General features: G+C 41.7%; 1 protein-coding gene across 2 annotated transcripts; it reads right to left on the bottom strand.

Moving 5' to 3' along the window:
* Positions 1 to 92: 92 nt before the first annotated feature.
* TMEM39B (transmembrane protein 39B) lies at positions 93 to 23,078 on the bottom strand. Of its 2 annotated transcripts, none has more exons than XM_032227479.1 (9): positions 22,943 to 23,078; positions 20,774 to 20,943; positions 18,902 to 19,121; positions 13,438 to 13,530; positions 11,836 to 11,990; positions 9,014 to 9,347; positions 5,130 to 5,317; positions 2,774 to 2,894; positions 93 to 1,508 (listed from the first exon to the last, which is right to left on the bottom strand). In XM_032227479.1, exons 5-9 carry the CDS (start codon positions 11,937 to 11,939, stop codon positions 1,272 to 1,274), a joined length of 984 nt encoding a protein of 327 aa, XP_032083370.1. In that variant the 5' UTR covers positions 11,940 to 11,990; positions 13,438 to 13,530; positions 18,902 to 19,121; positions 20,774 to 20,943; positions 22,943 to 23,078; the 3' UTR covers positions 93 to 1,271. The 2 variants fall into 2 exon arrangements, with proteins under 2 accessions (XP_032083370.1, XP_032083369.1); XM_032227478.1 differs by having other exon boundaries at positions 20,757 to 20,943; positions 22,943 to 23,031.
* Positions 23,079 to 23,117: the final 39 nt, after the last annotated feature.

Here is a 23,117-nt window from a genome sequence, read left to right as displayed (position 1 = left end):
TTGATCTGACTCAGTAATGTCTTATGCTCTTTGAAAAGAACAGGAAAGATTTGACTGGCAAGAAGCTCCCCCCTGCTACCCCTGCCTTTATATTTCTTCATTTTAACCGCTGATAGGACAGCTTCAGTGCAAGGATGCTCCATCTATACCAGGACTGTCCAAACTTGGGAACTTTTAAGACTTGTGGACTTCAACCCATGCTGGCTGGGGAATTCTGGGAATTGAAGTCCACAATTCTTAAAGTTCCCAAGTTTGGACATCCCTGGTCTATAGCCATATAAGGCCTTTATCCTGCACACAAAGGTTTATTTCAAGCAAACGCGACACAGGAGGAGACACAGGAAATATTATCCAATCCCTGAAGAGTGTGCATGTGACCTTAGTTAATTCTCACCCCTTGCGGTTTTATAAAACTTTTCATAACATTTATTAGTCAGAAAAGATGCTGCCAAACTACGAGTGTTATATACCTCCCTTCCCCACACTCTCTTTCTTCAAAAGGGTGAATCCCTTCCATCCCTCCAAGTGTCAGCTGAAATCATTTCAAGAGTTTCAATTCCTTCTTCTGCAGGAGTGTTTCTCAACCTTGGATGCCAGGCCGACTTCAACTCCCAGTATTTCCCAGCCAGACATGAGGAATCCCGGGAGTTGAAGTTCACACATTTTAAAAGTTGCCAAGGTTGCTGCTCTACTGTCATTGTCATTGCGAGGATGGACAAATGAACACAACAGAATGTTTCCTAGAGCTGTAAAAAATTCTTGGCCGCTGTAAAGATTTACAGGACTGCCCGCCATCAAGAACCTGCAGCACTGGGTTGTTTTCTATGGAGGCTGGGGGAGAGAGAGCAGAGGAAGGACTGCCGTTCGAATTACAGATCTTATGTTGTTGTTTTTTGCTAAGTGCAGACACCCCCCACAAGCTCTCAGGCAGCCCAGGACACCAGCAAGAAATACTCCTAAGACTGGGTGGTTGTTACAGCTCTTACTGCTCCACAAAGCAGGCTGACAGAAATTGAGAGTAGAAAAATAAGATATTTTCCTTACCAAAGCAAAACCAAACCAAAAGAAATGGTAGAAAAGACATACAAAGCTCAGGGCCGGCCTGACTGCAAGATTCTCAAGCCCCGTGCTCCAGCGCATTCTGTGACCCAGCGAGGAAACGCTTCTCCTGCAGGGCAGGACAGGCAGCCGAGGGGCCCCTCGATGCAGTCTCGGGTGGCCCTCAACAACGCTTGGAGCTGCTGTTCTCTGTTACCTTCTGCAACTCGTCCTCAGTTCAGCTTTAGATCAGTCTCTCTGGTGGCAGAGTACGAGTAAGCTTTCCCCAGCACCAGGCGATCCCGTAGAAGTTTGAAGAAAGCATAGTAGTTGCTGAAGAGGATCAGGGCCAGTGAGATGGTCTGGTGCCACTTCTCAGAGACCACCAGTGAGTAGAGCTGGTAGAAGATGACAGCCCCCTCGAGGAGGAGCAGGATGTTCAAGATCCGCAGAGGCTTGCTGAAAAAAAACTAGAGGGAAGAGAGGATCCTTTGGGTGAACAGCCTGCAGTTCCTGGTGCCCAGTGAAGATCAGGGCTTCACAAAGGTACTGTGGATGTCCCCAATCCAAGCACCAGAGTAAAATCATATCATTCAACATTCACATCTTTCTTTCTTACTTTATTTATTTTATTTATACCCTACTGTTTTGCTCTGGTGAGCATTCAAAGTGACTAGCCAAACCAAAACAGAATCTAAAAAGTTAAACATTCAGAGTAAATAACTAAAATCTTCACCAGATCTTTTGCTATTCTCACCTTGAATCTCACAAAATTGCAATAGGGAAATGGAACTTTGGGGGAGTGGAACCCTTAAAAAAACAAATAAATTTTTTTTTTAAGCTGTGTTGCTCTCTTGGCTGTCAGGGTGGGGCTGAAAAACTGTGGATGACAATGCAGGAAAGGGGCACAGAGGAGAGGTTTGGGGGAATAGTGGCAGTGCCCAACAGAGGAATACCAAAGTGCATTCTAACTTACGGGCAACTGTTTACTGACAGGGTTTTTTGTCAACAATTAGAGAGTAACCTTCAACTTTCTAGCCTGTGGTTTTCAGATCAGCTACAAGAGTAATGGGCAAATAGTCCAGAAAAAAAGATTTACTGATAAAACCAGCCTTTTGCCAACACAACATACAGACGCAAGACAGTCTTCACTTTCACACAGAGTGGTTGGTCCTGGAACTCCCAATTCCTAAGAACTCCCTGTTATTAACAGTGGCATCATTAGATCTGTTCTCTGGGCTTCTCTTTCAATGAGAAAGTTACAGCCCAGCCTTTCTGGTGATGGCAGAATTAAATTCCCCATTTTCTCTTCTTCGGGCAAATGATGAACGTCTTGGCATGTTTTTAAATTAATGTTCAAGCCTCAGGATTGAAAAACACCCTGAGAAGGAACAGAGATCATAGAAAATTGTGTTCCTGGCTGGAGTGCCAATGAAAAGAATATCACCCTCTGTTCATAGAAGACTCAGAGGCCTCTAGGTGAAAGCTACCTCTGCAACACTCATTCAGAATCCTTTGGGCTACAAGCTAGGCAAAATGGGGCCTGGTTAACTCCTGGTTGGGAGACCAGCTGGAAATCTCAGGGCTTGTAGGGTGCTTAAAAGAAAAAAACAAAACCTTAGCAAACCACTGGCTGTGCTCTTGCGGTCACTAGAGACCAAACCACTGTGGAGGAAGGTCAGGACAAAATGGCAGCTATGCACCGTCAACATTTGTTACAAGAAGAGCAGCTTACGTGAAAGCGGAAGTGGGAGACATCCGAAGGCACGGCCACGTTGGAGTGGCCCACCGCTTTGTAGACGTTCTTGCTGTGTTTCACTAGCACCCCCTGTGGCCACAGACATTCGTCCGTCCACCTGAAAAATATATTCAATGGGTATTTGGTGGAAGGAGCAGAAGAAGAGACTGGGCCTTTCCCAGTCACTCATCATTCCCTTTGGGGCCACTGACTTCCAAGTGGGAGGACAGAAGACTGCCAAGCAGAACGGAGGTTGCTTTCTTACTGTGAGAAGCTGGGCTGGAATTTTACATTAAAAAGGAATATATATATCATATTTTTCGGAGTATAAGATGCACCTCCCCCCCCAAAAGAGAGTGAAAATCTGGGTGTGTCTTATACACTGAATACAGTGTTTTTGGCCTCCAAAACCCCCATCCACTTCACAAAAATGGGCATGCAGAGGGTTTGGGAAGCCTGCAAAGTGCTCCTGGAGGATGGAGAGGGCAAAAACGAGCAAAATGTGGACCATTTTTTGCCCGTTTTTGCCCTCTCTCCAGCCCCCAGGAGCACTCTACAAGCCTCCCAAAATCTATGCATGCCCTGGTTTTTTTTTTTTTTTTTTTTTGCAAAAAACAGGCCTGTTTTTGTGAAAATCTGGCTGTTTTTTTGCTTCCCCCTCCCCCCCAGCAGCACTTTTTTATAAAAAATGAGGCATGCAGAGGATTTGGGAGGTCTGTAGAGTGCAAAAACCTTACCTCTTCAAAATCTTGGTGCGTCTTAAAATCCGAAAAATAGGGTATATATTTTTGAGTCTTTCAGGAGCGGGGGTGGGGGAAATAAGAAGGGTGGTAGATTGTCTTTCAAATAAAAAAACTTCAACTGCTAGAGAATCACATGCAGGTAGTCCTTGGGTTATGACCAGTCATTTAGCAACTACTGACCGATCACTTCATAACTACAGGTAGTCCTGGAGTCACGACCACAACTGAGCCCAAAATTTCTGTGCCAAGTGAAACATTGGTTAAGTGAATTTGACCCATCGTACAACTTTTCTCTTCACGGTTGTTAAGTGAATTGTTGCATTTGTTCAGTTAGTAAGTTGGTTAAGTGAATCTGCATTCCACGTCGACTTTGCTTGTCAGAAGGTCACAAGAGGGGATCACGTGACCCCTGGACACTGCAACCGTCATACACGGGTCACTAGCCAGGCATCTGAATTTTGATCCTGTGACTTTGGAGTTGCTGCAATGGTCACAAGTGTGAAAAATGGTCACAAGTCCCTTTTTCATTTTAGCATTGAACAGTCACTAAATGAACTTCTGTAAGTCAAGGACTACCTGTATTTGAAGTTACAATGTAACTCCACTGGCGGTACTTACAACATGGTTCTGAAGCTGCCCCCTCACAGTCACATGACCACATGTCGGGGCCCTTGGGAACCGTCCTACACTTAGAGTCTTTTGCCGCCTCCTGTTGTCATGTGACTATATTTTATGATGATTTCACAGGAAACCAGCATTTCCGGTTCCTGGCAAAACTGTCCCATAGTGAACCATTTGTTCGTTTAACCACCATGTGGCTACTTAATAACTGCCACATAAAAAGTTAATAAAATTTGGTCGGTCAAATAGGTGACCCATTTTTACAATCATCATGATTTATGACTGTGATGGGAAGAGGTTGTATAATGGTCATAAATCGAGGATTACCCATATTGCATTGAGATACAACTTCCTGCAAGTTTAGAGCAACACACCGAAATTAAACGGGCTGGATTTTTTCAAGTCAAACAGGTATAGAAAGCAAACTAATGTTATGAACACAAACCTGTGAGGTAAAGGACTAGGCTGGCCAGACGTGCCACACAAATGCAGCCACCGCCCAATTCCGAACGTCACAGAAGGCTTCTTTTTATGGTAGACAGTTCCCCACCCCAAATTGGACATTAATACCAGAAGGCTCCTCAGATTTAGTGGGCGCTTTTCAAAGGATCCTAGATGGGCCATGGGGAGCCCCATAGAAAATGGGGAAAAGAATGGGGAATAGAGGCTATGAGCAGGAGGAGGACCTGGCCTTTATGCCAGCTTGTTAGGCCCCAAGTAGCATTTAGCTAGTTGGACTTTTAAAAATGGTTAAAATGTTGCTTTAAAAAAAAGACACCAGATTAGACCAAACTTGAGACACAGGTTGCTTTTTCCTTCCACTGCTTAATGTGGCATTCGGTACCTCCAGGCTGCAACTGCTAATTCTGAGAATTGGGAACCCTCAACCTCAAAGAGGACAAGTTTAGGAAGGCTGCTTCGTACAACCTGAGTTCCTGACTGCCTGAAAGGACAGAGAAATGGATTTTTGAAAGATGGAGGCCACTCACTGATGCTGCAGCACATTGGAGCAAAGAGAAGGGTCGACCTTCTGCCAGCAGCCCAGATGTGCGGCCGCTTTATGCAGGAGGTCACAGTAGCGGGCAGGGAGCAGGTGCTGCATGAGGATGACGGACGTGCTGATGGAGACCAACAGGAACAACTCGCAAGACCACTGCTTGTCGTAATACTGCGTGCTCTGTGGAGAAGCAAAAGGGGATCAGGAACAAACAGGAAAAAAACAAGGTCCACAGCTGTACCTTCCAAACTAGACTTGCATTTTCCCAAAGTATCCTGGTCATCCAAGGGGCAGCTCTTTGATGAGTGGAAACGGGAATTATTTGTGGAAGTCTACAACGCTGGGATTGATCCAGCAAGGCCGTCCAACTTCCAAAGTTCTTTATTACACGGTGCTTCTGGAGACCAGAATAGGTCAGATATGTTTGATCTTAAAATTGGATCTGGGGGATGACTTTAAAATAGACTTATGAATAAAACCATAAAAGCATTTACTGTGAGGTAAAATGTGATAATATATGTGAACTATCTGAAACTTTGCCTCTATAACAAGGTTGTCCAACTATGCACAGAGGGAGAAGCCAGCGTCGTGACGACACATCGCACCGACCCAATAGTCCGGGTCTGTCGATGAAACTTTTGTCTTTGGATGGTCCGGTAGGACCTAAACCATCCCGAAGAGACAGTGACAGGGAAGCCAAAGCCTTGCTGGTCACAGGGACATCGCAAAGTCCCTGTTTGACCCAAGAGTAGTGCTTCCAACTGAGGACAAACAGACAGCCCCCAGGCTGGCATAGTCAGAGATGGCTCCTGAAGGAAGAGACGAAGCGAAAGCGTTCCATCTGGTGAGGTTTTTTTTTCTTTTTTTACTTTCAGAAGATCCGTGTTAAGAAACTTTTTTTAAAAAAATAATAACATCTAGTCCCCAAAGTAAGAATAAAGCGGCGATTTTGACACCTATTGGACTGCTACTAGAAAATTTCCTACTCTAGTCAGTAACGATGTTTTGTGGATTGAAGTAATTGCAACATTTCCTGTCTCCCTGCTTGTAGTCTATGTACTGATCTTTTTTTCCTTTTTACTACCCTATTATTTTTTTTTGTTGGCTAAATTAAACTTCTTTTCTTACTTCAACAAATTTTTCCTTCTATTGGTTAAAACCATATGAAAGATATTTAAGGGAAAGCAAAAAAAAAAACAACAACAAAAAAAAAAAACACCAATTGCCTAATTATTGAATCTGCCACCGGGAAGCCAAAGTCTGAACTTTGTTTCTGTTTTGGATACAATGTATCCTTTGTTCTGCTTCACTTGGTTTCACTGACTTTGCAATGGAAGGGTTTGGAATTCGCTTTTAAAACTTGATAAGACTGAAAGCACAAAACTTGTTTTTGTTAGTGCTTCTGGTAAATATTTTGGTAAGAGAAGGAAAAGGCAAGCAAGAATAAAAACCCTCCTACTTTAAAAACTTTGAAAGAACTGGTGTTTAAGATTCAAAATAAATAGAGACACATTTCCTAAAATTTTGACAGGCTAGAGTGATTCCCTTTCCTATTTTTTCTTCCTTTATATTTCTTTGCACTTTGAAAAATGGATCAATATTCAGAGGAAGAAAATTTAATAATACAAAACATCCTGGCTGGACTTCAAAATATTGCACAAAGACTTAAGAGATTTGACAAGAAATGGGACAGTTTATGGGGTGCTACAGTTAAAGAAGAGGGGGTTGGAGCCCCAGAAATTAAAGAAGAGAATGGAAACATAGAAAATAAAGATAAGATCTCAGATGAATCCATCAATGGACTAAATATGAGCGAAAGTGAAAAGAAGGGAAGCTGGAAAAGTGTTTTTGACAACTCGGAGCCTTTCTTTCAATTTCAAGATGCAGGAGGGAAAAAAGAGTGAAAAAGATGGAACTAAGAAGACAAATATATCCAGAAACAAGTTTGATAACCAAAGTTAAGCCTACGTCAATAACAATTAAAGAGCAACGAAACTACATGAGAGGTTCCTTAAGCTACAGAGTGCGGCGAGAAATGTTAAACCCTGAAAAGACTCTAATAATAGAAATGACACAACTGCTGGCGAGAGAGAGTTTTATTTTGCTACTGGAAAGACACTGGCTGATAATGCCAATTGATGATAAAAAATAGTCAATTTTTGATGGTTAATAAGTAGGGATTTTAGTATTTTGTAGACTCTTATAGATTATTATTGAATGTTTAGTCACTAACATGTAATATATCATGATATTAACAATGAAAGGATAACCTTAATTAGGATAAATAACCAGGCCACAAATTGCAACTGAGATTTGGTGGAATGATAAAACCTATAAATTTGTGTTTTAGACCTTGCTATGAAGCTATAAATAATTTGGATTAGAATAAGAGGTGATGTGACGTAAATAGCAAACAACTGTTTTCTTATCTTTTCTTCTCTGTCTTTCTCTAATTACAATAATAAAAGGGAATGTTAACGCATATCTTGGAGATTTTCAATTAGAAATTTTAATTTGGATTAGAAATGACAAACAATTGGTTTTTTCCCCCTTGTCTTTCAACTATAAAAACAAAAGGGAAGGTTAACATATATTCTGGTGATTATTAACTAGAAATGTCAATTTTTTTTTAATTTTCTCTTTAGATTGTCTTAGATTTTAAATGGTCATTTTGTTAACACATATTAATAGATTGTTGTTTAGAGATTGTTGCTTTTTGCGTTTGTGGAGAGAAGGAGAGAAAAATGTAAATAACCCTTAGTTAACTATAATAATAACAAAGATATGTTAGAGAGAGGAAATATTAGATGTCCTACTAATTAACTTTATTTTTTTTTCTGAAGAATATGTTATAAAGATACAAAGATATGCCAGCAGGTGGCTGTGTTTTTGAAATCTTAACTAAATGAAAATTGTGGTATGGTGATAGTAAAATATATAAATTTTTAACATATACAATTTAAACTGAATGGAATATATGTGATTGTGGACAGAACGCACGAAATGTACCTGTGACCAATGGATACGCTTTCTAAAAGATGTAATGAAAGATGATGCTTTTCTTTTTGTGTTTTTTTTTTGTAATAAAACTAATAAATTTTTAAAAAAAGGTTGTCCAACTATGGCACCTTTATGACTATGGACTTCCAATGGGTGGAGTTGAAGCCCACAAGCCCTAAAGTTTCCAAAATTGTATATCCCTGCTCTAAAAACAATAAATGAATTTGTACAACCTTGCCCAAGGCACAAAACAAACTAGTGTTGAACTCTTTCAATAATGGTGGGTTTGAGCAAGACATCAAACCTGATATCCTTTCAATGACTGGGTCATAACGCCATGGTCTCAAACCATATCTGAGATCCCTAAATTTATGGTGATGAAGAAAAACAGGATAAAACCTTCTGATTCTGAACTACACAGAAGTGATGAGTAACTTCCAGAAGAAAAGGACAGAGCATTTTTGGGGCAGAATGCATGAGGTTAGGTTAGAGCAGGGGTCAGTAACCTGCAGCTCTGGAACCACATGTGGCTCTTTCATCCTTCTGCTGCGGCCCCCTATTGCTGGTCGGCTCCACAATTGATAGGGCTTTCGGTTAGGACAGGTAGAGGAAAAAGGACGCCGTGCTAGGAGGAGACTCTATGGTGGGGGAACTGAACTTCCGGTCGGCTCCAGAATTGAACCGGTGGGGGAGGGGGGCTTCTGGTTAGGACCTTTGTGGTTCTTTGAGTGTTTAAGGTTGCTGACCCCTGAATTAGTTATATAAATACATCAAAATTGGATCATTTCTAAAAGGGTCCAACCCTGACTGAGAGGTCTGCCCTCCCCCGTCCACCACTGAATTGTTCTGCAGGAGCCCCAGTCCACAAGCGCCTACCTTCACGAACCACACTGGTACAAAGGCCACATAATAGGCACTGAGCATGGAGCTTAGCAGCACCTCCTTCATGCGCCAGTTGAAATCCACTTTCAGATACTCCACTTCATTGCGGATCAGATCTGGGGAGAGACAGCAGGCATGGGTGGGCATAGTCTCCATGCTGTAGAGCTGCCGAGTGTGCTGCTTCCAAGTCTCCTTGAGGACAGAGAGGTAGTCCTTTCCCCGCAAGCTGATGTCCCCTGTGTCGCGAGGGCCAATGCTGGCCACAGGAGAGAAGCCGCTCTTACGGAAGTCACAGTTTAGTTGCAGGAAGGGGATGTACATGCCAAACCTTGGAAGAGGAGAACAATTCTGAACTTTTATGAAGTTACAGTCATCATCCAAGTTACTTTCCAAACACTTAGCAGCTTATAATCTAACTGGTATTCATTTCAGAGTTCTCACGGAAACTTAACATGAATCTGCTCCTCTACTAACAAGTCAGTAAAACAAGTCAAGCGAGAGACTGGGATGTAGCCCGCTTAATGTCAGAGATTTGTTTAAAATAATTTAAAGAAATTACAAGTAACATAACGCAATGCTTATTCTGGCATAGATAGAATAACTTATTAAAATACAGTCATCAAATATCCAGAATAGGACAATTATGTCATCACTGGATACTGACCAAAACAACTGTATATTAAAGTAATAGAAACCCAAAATCATTTGGAGGACTAGAAATGCTTCATTCTTTAATACAGGTGGTGCTCAGTTAATGACAGCATCTGGGACTGGAATTTCTGTCGCTAAGCAATGCAGTCATAAACTGTGATATCACGGGACAGCTTAGCAATGGCAGGTCCAGTACTTCCTGGTTGCTGTCCTTAAGGGAATCCAGAGCAATCATTAAGCAAGGATGTTTGTCGCCATTTGCGACTTTCTGTCTGCTTCCCCACTGAATTTGCTTGTAAGAAGTAAGCAAAGGTCAGAAATAGTGATTATGTGACTTCTGGAGGCTGCAGCATCATAACAGCAAGCTGAGCACTGAGAACTAGTAAGAACCACTTGTTCAATGCCATCACAAGCTTGAATAGTTGCTAAACAAGTCATTGTTAAGCGGGGCCACCTGTAAAAGAACAATTTTTGTTAAAGCTAGGTTCTGCCTCAATATATTTTGGGGAATACAAGACTATCAACAATATTTGAACAAGGATGAACAAAGAGAAACATTACAATTGGATTATATTGTGTAATAAGAATTTTATTTTTAATGTGTGCCAGTGTGTTCACAAAAAAGTGACAATAAAGATTCTTATATATATATATTTCTTTTTTTGGCAACTTTCTCACTGAAAATAGCAAACTTAGTGGGCAAGGAAGAAGGAGGTATCGCTATCTTACTGATTCAAAATGGATTAAAGCACCTGAAATAGCTATGAATAAATGAATAGTTCTATGAAGGATGAAAGATGAAGGGCCCCTCTGAGGTTGTTCATCAATGCCCTAAAATTACAAATAATCAGTGGGACAGTGGAATATTCTGACAATGCCTTACTGATCATTCCCTCACATTCCTTCAGGGGTTATAAGGAGTTCCAAGAATGCAAAAAATGGTGCATGTGGGCATTAAAGCAGCAAATAAAATTATAAACTTCAGATTTTGGATAACAGACTTGCAGCTGCTATGAAAAAGGGGATTCCTATTTTAAAGCTCTTTAGAATGTAAACTGGATAGACAGCCAATAATGTAATGCTGTGAGCATACCACACTGGAGGTTAAGTGACGAGAATGTTATGCCTAATGCTCCACTAGGCATAGCATTCTAGTCGCCATACCTCCACTTTGCCATAGCAGTTAGGATGCTGATCCAGAAAGCAGGAGATCCTGAGTTCTAGCTCTCTCTGAGGCATGAAAACCAGCTGGGTGACATACTCCATGGGTCCAATCCACCTCACGGGATTGTAGTCGTGAGGAAAATAGAAGAAGGGAACATTAGGTATGTAATGTGTAATGATGGCACTGGGTGAACAACCACAGTGGCGCAGTGGTTAGAATGCAGTATTGTAGGCCAATTCTGCTGACTGCCAGCAGTTTGATTCTCGCCGGCTCAAGGTTGACTCAGCCTTCCATTCTTCCGAGGTCAGTAAAATGAAGATCCAGATTGTTGGGAGCAAGAGGCTGACTCTGTAAATTGCTTACAGGGGTCTGTAAAGCACTGTGAGGCAGTATGTAAGTCTAAGTGCTATTGATATTAGTATGCTGGTGATATACAGCTTTGTAAGAGCCGTGGTAGCACAGTGGTTAGAATGCAGTACTGCAGGCTAACTCACTGCTCGCTCCAGGAGTTCCATCCTGAGTGGCTCCAGGTTGACTCAGCCTTCCATCCTTCCGAGGTTGGTAAAATGAGAACCCAGATTTTGGGGGGCAATATGCCAACATTGTAAACTGCTTAGAGGGCGGTAAAAGCACTGTAAAGCGATATATAGATCTAAGTGCTATTGCTATTGTATCTATGCTCCAGGGTGGCCATGGAGTGTAAAAGGTGGATGGGGAAAACAGGCTGCAACTCAACAATGGCAAAACCTTGTGGCTGTTGAGTCTTAATGCTTTCTGGATTCAGGGCATTCCAGTCTTTGGTTTTGGACTGGGTTGCACTACACCAAGGAGAATTGGTACAGAATCTGGGGGCTTTTGTACTATTCTATATTGTTCTCCAGTAGAATTCTCTCCAGGACCAGCTGGGTGAGTTTGAGCTAATCATTCTCTCTCTCAGCCCAACTCAATTCACACGGGAGGAGGAAGGAGGAACAATCAAACCCTCTTTTTTGGTACTTACGGATAACATAGGAACAAGAGGTTGAGGAGTGAATATGATCTGAAGAGGTGGATAATAGATTGGCACAGGCTCCAGCCTGCACCAGTTAGGACAGCAAAGCGCATAGTGACCAGGAAGATGGAGCGTGGCAGAGAGACCTTTCCCGTATGAGAGGCCTAAAGGAACAACAACAGAAACAAAACAAGGATACAGCTACTTCTGGTTAGGAGAAAAATAGACCATGCTCCAGAATTCTAGGTGCCGATTTGATTTTTGAGGGACTGTAATTCCTAAGTCTATGCCCACTCAATTTATAAGGACTTAGATTTTAATAAACATGCTTAGGATTGCAATATATAAGGCAAATACCTGGATGGGGTGAGGGGGTTTGGAACCCCATCATCCATGGAAATAATTTAGATGGGTTATGTATGCCTCTGAGGCAGCCTCCAGACTGGAGCTGGGTCCATTTTTCTTGATTGGGGTGGGTGGCAAAGGGCATAAATGGGCCTATTTTGCCTTTTCCTATGCTTAATTCAAGATCTTTTGTGCATAAGGTTGCATCACTGAAAGTGACTTCTGGCAGCGCAACTCTGATGTTCTTCAGGCGCTAAATCTAGTTTCACCACTAGCCAGCTGTGCCCAAAAATATTCTCAAGGAAGACCATCCATTGAATATCTAGTTAGTCCTCAATTTACCACTGTAACTGAACCTGGAATTATGATCATAACTCATGGCAGTCATTAAGCAGATCATCATGTGATTGCATCCAAATTTATAACATTTTTGTAGTGGTTGTTAAGTGAATACCCTGATCATTAAATAAATCCATTTTATCCAATAAGCATTTTTCTTTGGCCAGGAATCGGAAGTAAACGCCAGAAACTGGCAAAAAATGCTGAAAATTACAGTCATGTGATGAGACGCTGCAAACCGCTGTAAATGTGAGCCAGTTACCAAGAATCCAAAATGTGATTGTGTGACCGTAGGTTCTGTGTATGGCGATCAGAAATTCTGGAACTGGGTTTAAGTATCTTTTTGGAGGGTCTGTTGTAACTTTGAATGGTTCCTAAGTGATTTGCCATTAAGCAAGGATTGCTGTTCCCTTCTCCAACAACAGCAGTTTACAAGGGAGCAGGATCGCAAGAGTACAAACCTTCCTTTTCTGAACTTATTTTTCAGATGTGCTTGACTGTTTATGGGATGGAGGCAACACTTCCTTCCCGCTGCTAGGCATTTTGTGCAAAGCTCCTAGAACTACCTTATTTCCCCGAAAATAAAACAGGGTCTTATTTTCTTTTGACTCCTGAAATAAGTGCTTGGCCTTATTTTTGGGGAGGTCTTATTATTTTTGAGGTGCAAGAGGCGATGCGGGTGGTCACCTCATGGCTGCTGCTGTGTTGCAATACTTTCACGGAGGACTTATTTTCAGGGGAGGACTTATTTTAGCGCATGTGCTCAAAAGCCCGATTGGGCTGATTATCCGGCGAGGGCTTATTTTCAGGGAAACAGGGGGTAGCGAAAGCTACTAAGGACAGAGTTGCTGTTGACATAAGAAGCAGCCAAAGGATAATCGGAAGCAGTCATTTCCTGCATCTCTGACCCAAGAGGCACAACTTTACCTCTTTCACTTCCTTCACAATAGCAATTATCAATCTTCTTGCCAGAACAATAGTGGTCACTGCCAGGACATTGAAATCAATGAGATGAAAATTCTGCAAGGAGGAAAGACAAGACTATGGTTAGCCTAGGAACAGCAATCTAACAAATGCCGAAAAGCAATAAGAGTTCCCTGAGTCTTAGGAAAAATAGGAAAATAAAGCTATGTGTATACAGGTAATCCTTGATTTATGACCATAATTGGGACAAGAATCTCTACTGCTAAGCAGGTGGTTATAAAGTGAATTATGCCCGATTTTACAAGCTTTTTTTGCCATGGTTATTTAGTGTATCACTGTTGTTAAGAGAATCACGTGGTCATTAAATGAATCTGGCTCCCCCCCCGAACTTCATTTGTCAGAAGCTGGGCGAGAAGGTCGCAAATGGCAATCACATGACTCTACAGCAGTCATAAATAGATGCTGGTTGTCAAGCCCCCAAATTTTGATTATGTGACTGTGGGGATGCTGTGAAGCTGAAGGCAAGATGACCACTTTTTCCAGTGTTGTAATTTTGAAGTCTGCTAAATAAATGGTTGTAAGTCGAGGACTAATTGTATCTGCTTCTCTGAGCTGCATTCAGATAAAGTCTTTGAAATGACTGTCATATACTGTAATGTCCTTGCAGAAGTATAGCTCAATACGCCATTTATATTTACAATGTCTGAATCAAATCATGTTTGCTCCTGACCTTCTCTGGCACTAAGAACAACCAGACATAAAATCAGGAGAGTTGCCTTGTATATTTCTGCTTACTTACTTTATACTTTATTGGTCAAAAATGTGATTAGACACATAAGAAATTTGTCTCTGGTGCAGAAGCCGTCAATGTACATGCAAAGCAACAGAGTAGCAATAATCATAATAAGGATACCAATAGGAGGGATGGTAGAGAATACTACTAAAGCAATACAAAATAACTAAATAGACTTAGACACAAGACAATACTGTGAGGATTAGGTATTCAGCAGTGATGAACTAGTCTCTGTGTCTAGTTGTTTGGGCATGCAATGCCCTATAGTAGCATCCTGAGGGGAAGACTTGAAACAGTTTATGTCCAGGATGTGAAGAGTTGCTGGTATTTTCTCAGTCCTCCTTCTGACCCACACAATATACAGGTCTTCTATGGAAGGCAGGCTGGTTGCCAATTGTTTTTTCTGCAATTCTATATAACTATCTTTGGAGTTATTATATTAGCACTTATTACTTATTACATAATATATATTTAGAGCCGAGGTGGTGCAGTGGTTAGGGTGCAGTACTGCAGGCCACTTCAGCTGACTGTTATCTGCAGTTCAGCGGTTCAAATCTCACCGGCTCAAGGTTGACTCAGCCTTCCATCCTTCCGAGGTGGGTGAAATGAGGACCCAGATTGTGGGGGCGATATGCTGACTCTGTAAACCGCTTAGAGAGGGCTGAAAGCCCTATGAAGCGGTATATAAGTCTAACTGCTATTGCTATTGCTATTTACAGCAATTTACAGTATAATAGCACCAACTCCAGAAACAGACAAAGGGTGCCCCATCGTTTTTGACCTTTTAACTATTCAGTTCTTTCAAATCTTCAGGTATCTGGCTACATGGACTCCTTTTTCAGAACAGTGGCCCAACTATAAACAGGATGTAATAGATTTCCTCAGGAAACAATAAGCTATGATAACAGCCTTATGCACTGGAGTCCACAACTAATTTTGGCCCTGTGTGTTTTGGAATTTCCCTTTACTGTCACATTAAAATATGAAAAACCACCTCTTTTAAAGAACCTTTGATGTGAACCAATTTTATTTTTACTAATTTCATACAGGGAATGGGCTACAAGCCATCTGCAATACCATTCCTAGCAACATCACAGCAAACTGAAGACCTTACTGTTCCCCCAGGCATCTGGGTCAGGAGGTTAGGCAAGATGGGATGAAAGTACAGCTTTTTGCTTGGGGGATTCTTGTTTTAACCAGGGCATGAGTTTTTGTTATGATGCTTTAATCTTTCTGCACTACCCAGAATAGCTCTACAAATCAAATAAATATAAATTACACTTCTCTCTCTCTCTCCAGTCACTGAGCTTTGGATTTATCTATAGTTATTACTGCTGAAGAACTATCTTCAAATTAGTTACTATATTTTTTCAGAGTATAAGATGCTCCAGAGTACAAGACGCACCTAAGTTTTTGGAGAGGAAAACAAGAAAAAAAAATCTGCCTCTGCCTACAGCATCCATTGATATTGATCTGACTAGTGTCCTTGCAGCAAATAGCAAACAGCTTGGCTAGTTTCAGCACATTATTGCACCTGATTCAGCATGAGCAGCTAATTGGCAGATGGATCCCGAAATACCCCCCATTAGCTGTTCCAGGCTGCGGGGATCACCACAGCCTATCACTGCCTTCGTGCCTCGTGTTTTTGGCCTCTGTGCCTCACGTTTTCAGTCTCCAAATGCTCCGTTTCAGATCCGTTCCAGGCTGCAGGGATCATCAGAGCACATAGCCTCCAATAGCCGCCTCCGCGCATCACATTTTTGGCCTCTGCACACCCTGATTTTGGCCTCTGCGTGTTTCGTTTTTGGGTGGTTCCAGGTGGTGGGGATTGCCACCATCACTCCCCGCTGCTCGGAACCTCCCAAAAATGTGACACGTGGAAGCCGAAAATGCAACACTCGGAGGCAGAAAATAAAACACTCAGAGGCGGCGATCAGCAGCAATGTGCTTTGACAATCCCTGCAGCCTGGAATAGGTGGAGCATTCAGAGGCCGAAGAGTAAGGGCCGGCAGGTGGGCAGGGCTACATTCAGTGTATAAGACGCACCCAAATTTTCACTGTTTTTTTTGGGGGGGGGAGCATCTTATACTCTGTAAAATACAGTATACAGTACTGCAATGGTCACTCCTGGCCCCACACAATGCCAACAACATCCTTTTCACTGAACCAGCACTTTGGCTTTTACTCCACCCAAAGACGTCTTCTTTATCTGAGATATAATTTTTGTATACTGGATTCATGGGTGGGATGGCCTGGAAAACTTTGGCAACATTAGCCAAACATTCTGGACACTACATTATGGTGAAACTACATTATCAACCTATCAACATCACTTGTAAATCTGCATCAGTTACACACTTCCAATCAGACATAGCACAAAACCTGCAGCCAAGCCCAAAGATGTTTTTTCAATCAGTTTTGACTCAGTTCTCTCTCTCCCTCTCCCTCCCTCAATATATAAATAAATGGCTCTGTATGTGTGTGTATGTTCTAGCATAACTCTGGAACACCTCGAGCAATTTCAACCAAACATGGTACCCAGATGACTTACTCTCTGGAAAAAAATACTGTGAGGGTAAGACACCCCTAACACTCCTCAGGGTGTGTGTTCTGTTAAGATACAGCCTGTTGTGCCTTAAAATGGCTTCTACTGTACAGCGCAGTGGAGTTGCCATGGTAACGGCTTCATAGTACTCCACAAGGAGGCTCCCTCTGGTAAGGGGGAAAATTTAACATTAGAAGTTACGTTTGGTCCGGACATTTTCCTCCTATAAATAAATACATGGGCAGGTTATCAACTAGTGAAGGAAAAATAAGATCAACATAAAACATCATACCAGGAAAAATCCGCAAGGCAGACAAGGAAATCTATAGAAGGCCACTTATTTCAATTTAAAGCTGCTGCCTAAAATATTCATATATATTACCCATAGTGTAATACGACAATCACAATCACTTTACAAGCAGCCATTCAGGTTTACCTGCAGTTTAAGACATTGTTTCACCCTGTTAACATCCTGCATAAGATTCAGATTCAGAACAGTATAGTAAAGGGAACACATACTTAATTTTTCATGTAGTAACGGCAGCAAGAATAGTGTTTGCACAACAATGGAAAAATGATGAGGTCCCAACAGATGACAGTGTAATAAAAAAATATTAGAATGTGCTGATATGGATAGACTGACACTTAAGATAAAAGAAAAAAAAACAATACTTTTTAACATAGGATTTATTTTACCAATGGTTAACTAACAGGAACAGGGGTTAGGAAATAAACAGAATTAAAAAAAGATAACAAAAATGTGTACTGAAAATTTTGTAAGATGGATAAACTAACTGTATTATTATTTTGTGATTAATATTGATATGTTTATTAAGATTACTAGTATGATTATGGTTATTGTTGTATACTTATTTAAAATTAATGGTGTCCAAACAACACGCTGTTCAGATAGACATGGAATCTTTTGTTTATAAAAGAAAAATGTATCAATAAAACATATATTTAAAAAAAGAGTCAGAGGTCAACTCTTCCCCTCTACTGTGTCTGCTAACACTTGCATGAGACATAGGGGTGTCATGTGAAATATCTGGCTTTGAGCTAGCCAAACATATTTAAATGTACCATTCTTAATTAACAACTATATTCCTCACTGGTTAGGATTTTGCAAGACTAAAAGAACCTCATCCTGAAATTAAGGATATCTCAAATTCCATAGGGGACTATCTCAGATACCTGGTTACTGACTTCAAGATAAATGTTTCTGAGCAACCAAATAAAAACCTGAGTATAATTCATAAACAGTTTGAAATTATTTTCCAAAAATTAGAATAGTGTTTCTCAACATTGGCAACTTTAAGAAGGATGGAGACTACAACTCCCAGAAATCCTCAACCAGGATGATTGCATGGGTAATTCCGGGACTTGAAATTCACCCCTCTTAAAGCTGCGAAGGTTGGGAAATACTAGATTACACAGACAGCAAAGATTTCCTATCATACTGCTTATATAATTGAGCTCACAAATGTGGGAACTACTATGTAATATTTGTAAATGGGTATCAGGAAGGCATTGCCACTGCCCTCTGTCTTCAGACCATAGGTATACCAATTTCTCTCATTATAATGGTTGACATATCTTATAAAGTGCATCAGAGTTTATGCTGCAATGTAGTTGCTGGGCTTGAGTATGCATGTTGCAATGGGTGCAGCCCCAGGCTTATCTTCAGCTATTGCGTTTTTATAAGACCCTTCAAATTAACATTAAGAGTTTTTAGAATGATTAAGCTAAAACAATATAGAACAGGGTTTAGGTGGCTGGTGAATTCTGGGATCGAAGTCCACATATCTTATGATGTGTGATCAAGGTTGAGAAACACTGGCATAGAAGGTTAATATTAACTTAGAGACTAGATTTAAGAAAAATATAGCTTCCACTTGCAGCCTTTATACATTTCCCAAGACTCACAATAGACCCTGTTATAAATTACATTTATATACACATAAGTTTAGTATCTGAACTATTTTAAGAAGAAATCTGGGCAACCATTTTCTCCAGCCTGATGGCTTTGGACTTCCTCTCTCACAATCTTAAGGCAGTAGTATTTTTTCTAGTTTTATAATTGTGACTTTAAGATCTTGCAAACAGGCAATCAGATATAAAATACCCACCAATGAAGTATGGGAGGGAGGGTGAGATGGTGGGTACCACCACACTGTTTTGTAGATGTTTATGTAGTGGACAAAGAGAGCAATAAGATGACAGAAGAAGAGTTGGAGTTCAAACAAGATGCTCCTCTCAATGGGCAGTTCTGGGATCTTGCAATGCTGGAGGGGAACCACTGTTTGGGTTGCCAAAGGAGGGCTGGAAAGACCTGTCCCTGAGCCGCTCCTGCAAGAGGAAAACAGAATAACTCAAAAAAGAGATTCGTAGACATTCATGTGCCTTATTCTGAAGGGGATAATTCCAATGGCCCAATTGATAAGTCAACATCACATGATCAATTTAAGCTAAGTTTATTTGAACAGGGTGGAGTAACAATCTTTACCTTGACGATACAAATGCTAATTATATGCTGGCAAATAATATCAAATAGAATTCTTATTGATAACATGGATTAAATTTTCTGCTTACAGTGAGACTACAGTTAATAAAGTGGAGGTTTGCACAAGTCAGACTTTGTGGTTGTTACCTCCTAGTAACCTAAGCATGTCCCGTTTTGAAATATTTCTGAGCAAGCATCTGTAATTGTTTGAGCAAGTGATTAGAGAGATTTACCTGCATTCAGAAACTTTGGTAATTTTCTGGTAACTATTTTACTTATTCAAGTTCCAGAAATGTAATTTGGCTTTACAGGTGGTCTTTGACTTATGACCACAATTGAGCCCAAAATTTCGGTTGCTAAGTGAGACATGTGTTAAGTTTTGCCCCATTTTATGACCTTTCTTGCCAGTTGTTAAGTGAATCACCACAATGAAGTTAATAACATGGTTAAGTGAACCAGGCTTCCTCATTGACCTTGTCGGAAGGTGGCAAGAGAATCATATGACCTGGGACACTGCAACCGTCATACATATGAGCTAGTTGCCAAGTGGCTAGATTCTGATCATGTGACCATGGGGATGCTGCAATGATTTTACAAAAATGTCTTCAGCCACTTTTTCAGTGTCACTGTAACTTCGAATGGTCACTAAATGAACTATTGTAAGTCGAGGACTACAAATCTATTTTGCCCACTGCTCTTTCTCCTACTTTATTAGCATTTCCATGCGCAATCTGTTTCTGTGTTCATACCATTAAAATACCATCTAAAGACTGTTTAGAACTATCATCCTCTCTTTACCACTTGCTAATAAAAGCAACAATAAATATAAAGCATTCACCTTACATCATTTATATAGTGCCTGCTATACAACTCAAGGCAGTTTACACAGAACAATTAAAACCAAGAGAACTAGCCACAACTGAACAGCCATAGCTCTCTAAGCACAGATATATTTTAAGATGGTGTAAAAGCTACCACCAGAGCAATATTTAGCATCAACATCATTTCCAAATCAAATTAGAGTGTGGTTATTTTAAAGGCCTGAAGAATTGAAAACCAGCTACCATGAAAACAGTGACTCATTGCACTAATCTTCCTTGGCTCATCACCAGTGATCAGGATGTGAATACTGGAGAAAAACACTTTCTGTTGTGGTTGTGCATTTATCTCAAAAAGAACTTTGCCCCCCATCCCACCCCACCCTCTTCTAGCCTTAAAGTGGGAAATGTTTTATTGCAAATCACCTTGGGAAGACTTCTCTTAAACTATAGTATCGAGAGTATAATAATTCTTAGTCAAGTATTATGTAAATTAGGCAGGATTTACAATCATTGTAAGCTCACATCTACACAGTCAAGGTCTTGCTCCATACTCTTATTCCCCAATAAAGCGAAATGTTTAAATGGGATTTCTTACTGGGCCTACTTTGGCTGGTTCATGTGGCTCTGGATTTCATAGAACTCTCTGTAGCACAGCTGTACCTGGTACGTGAACGCACACTAGTGACTGAAGAAGTTGTGGAGTGGCTGGCACCACCAGGAGCTCCAGTTTCACACAGAGGATTGCGGCAGTAGGATGTCCGGTTAGGTCCCCTTCTTCCCCCTGCCATAACCCCTGGCAATCAGAGGGGCAGCCCTGCTCCTCAAATGATTTCTTTGATTCTATGAACTGGAAATGAAAATGTTAGGCCTGCATTGTTATAGCAATTCCTAGAATATCCACAAAGCTCTGTATAGGTTTACCATTTCAAGAAAAGCATCTCATGAGGAGTTGGTGCAAATATCAAATCTACATATAACACAAACATCTTAGCAATCTGTACAAGGATGATGACTGGAACATGATAAAATTCTTCCTAAGCTGCAGATACATCAGGTTCAAAGTTAAAACTATAGATTTCCTGAAGCTCATTTCACTTTTATTCATTATATCACAGTAGCATGCTTCATATATCCATTTGCCATTTCTTAACCTGGTGGTCTCCTGCTTCAATGGCTGACTAGAAAAAATGGGAATTATTGTCGAATAATGTGCTAAGGGGTACCAAATTGAGGGAAGCTGCAATGAGTTCTATTTATAACAATCCTAGAGTTGCTTCATGCAGATATATACATACCCTAATGTATTTGTACATCTATTTTGAGGAATCCTGTTCCAATTTTTGAATACTTCGGGAATATTTGCACATGGGTCTAGAAATAGCATTGCTACATTCAAACATTCAAAACTGGTTTCTAAATTTCCTGGAGCCACTTTCTCTCAAGTAGCCTGTTTTATTTATATATATATACACATATACATACACATACACACATACATACACATACACGTTTATCTCCATTTCACGAAGTCAGGAACACACCCCCAAGAGTATAGAAGAATCCACACAATACAGCAGCAGTTTTTTTCAAACTTGAAGTGTGTACTTCAAGTCCCAGAATGCCCCACGCATGAATCGGCTGGAGAATTCTGGGAGTTGAAGTTCACATCTCTTAAACATGACTGAGTTGGAAAACACAGGCTTTAGAGCAGAGGTCTTCAAAGTTGGCCATTTTAAGACTTGTGGACTTCAACTCCCAGAATTCTGGCTGGAGAATTCTGGGAGTTGAAGTCCAACAAGTCTTAAAGGGGCCAAGTTTGGGGACACCTGGCTTAGAGTGTCCACAGTTAAATAGAGGAATGGAATGAACTTCCAGGGAAGATGTCCCTAAAAGCACCACGGGATAGAGCAGGAGGCCTTAAACCTGGAGTAGTAACTCCCGAGAAGGTGGCTGGAGCACATCCTTGGGTAATGGAGCCATTTGTATAGGTAGTCCTTGACTTACAACAGTTCATTTAGAAACCGTCCAAAGTGACAACAGCATTAAGAAAAGCGACTCTTAGGACTGTTTTTCACCATTATGACCTTTTGTAGCATCCCCGTGACCATGTGGATCAAAATTCAGAGTCTGGCTACTGGTACATATTGATGACCGTTGCCAGGCCCTCACGTCACGTGGATCTCTTTTCATAGCTTTCTGACAAGCAAAAGTTAGTGAGGGAAGCCAGGTTCACTTAACGACCAGGTTACTCACTTATCAACTGCAGCAATTCGCTAATAACAGTGACAAGGTAGGTCGTTAAAGCGGGACCAAAACTCACCTAATGCCCCACAACAAAATTTTGGGCTCCATTTCCAAATTCAGAGTTTTTTATGCAGTGGGTAGACTTGTGGATACTTATCTGAAAATAAAAAAAAATGGGGGGGGGGACTTTTTGGGGCTCCATTGTGGTCGTAAGTCGAGGACTACCTGTAAGGGCTCCCAGGTGAGCGGAGGAGGCTCGGAGCGCAGAAGCGCTTGTGCAGAACGAGGCCTCGCTAGGAACCCCGTTGAAACAATTCTGGAGGCCAGGGAAAGGCCCTCCTGTCGAGCCCCCGCGATTTCCCGCCTTCAAGGCTTATCGGGAAAGGCCCCGTAGGCCTGTTCCGGCGCGACCCTCGTGCCTGGCGTGAGGAGGGGAGCCGGGTGGACGAGATGGGAACGGGGCCCAAATGCCCATCCTCGTGCCGGAGGAGGCCGCAGCTGCCCAGCAGCAGCAACGCCAGGGTCCCCGCCTCCCCCGGAACGGAGGCGCTGCAGGAGCCCTAAGTAGCCCGCCGCGCAGACTCCCGCCTCCTTCGCCTCACCCATCGCCAGCAGGAATCGCTCAGCTCCGGCGGCCGCGGGGAAACAAGATGGCGGGGGCGCGGCGCGCTCTCGGCGCTGGGAAAGGGGAACGGCGGCTGGCGAGAGACAAAAGGTCCGTGGCGGAACGCGCAGAAGCGCGTCCCGCCCCTTCTCTGGGAGGAGCTCCGGAGGGTG

Source organism: Thamnophis elegans, chromosome 12, assembly GCF_009769535.1.
Source record: "Thamnophis elegans isolate rThaEle1 chromosome 12, rThaEle1.pri, whole genome shotgun sequence".
In the NCBI taxonomy this organism is placed as follows: Eukaryota; Metazoa; Chordata; class Lepidosauria; order Squamata; family Colubridae; genus Thamnophis; species Thamnophis elegans.
This window is presented reverse-complemented; position numbering and strand designations above follow the sequence as displayed.

Coding starts and splice junctions, on each gene's coding strand:
- TMEM39B (XM_032227478.1), bottom strand. CDS start 20,884: ATGGCAGGGGGAAGAAGGGGACCTAACCGGACATCCTACTGCCGCAAT. Junction 19,122..20,756: donor AGTGTGCGTTCACGTACCAG/GTACAGCTGTGC, acceptor TTCCTCTTGCAG/GAGCGGCTCAGGGACAGGTC. Junction 2,895..5,129: donor TCCAATGTGCTGCAGCATCA/GTGAGTGGCCTC, acceptor TATATTTTTCAG/GTGGACGGACGAATGTCTGT.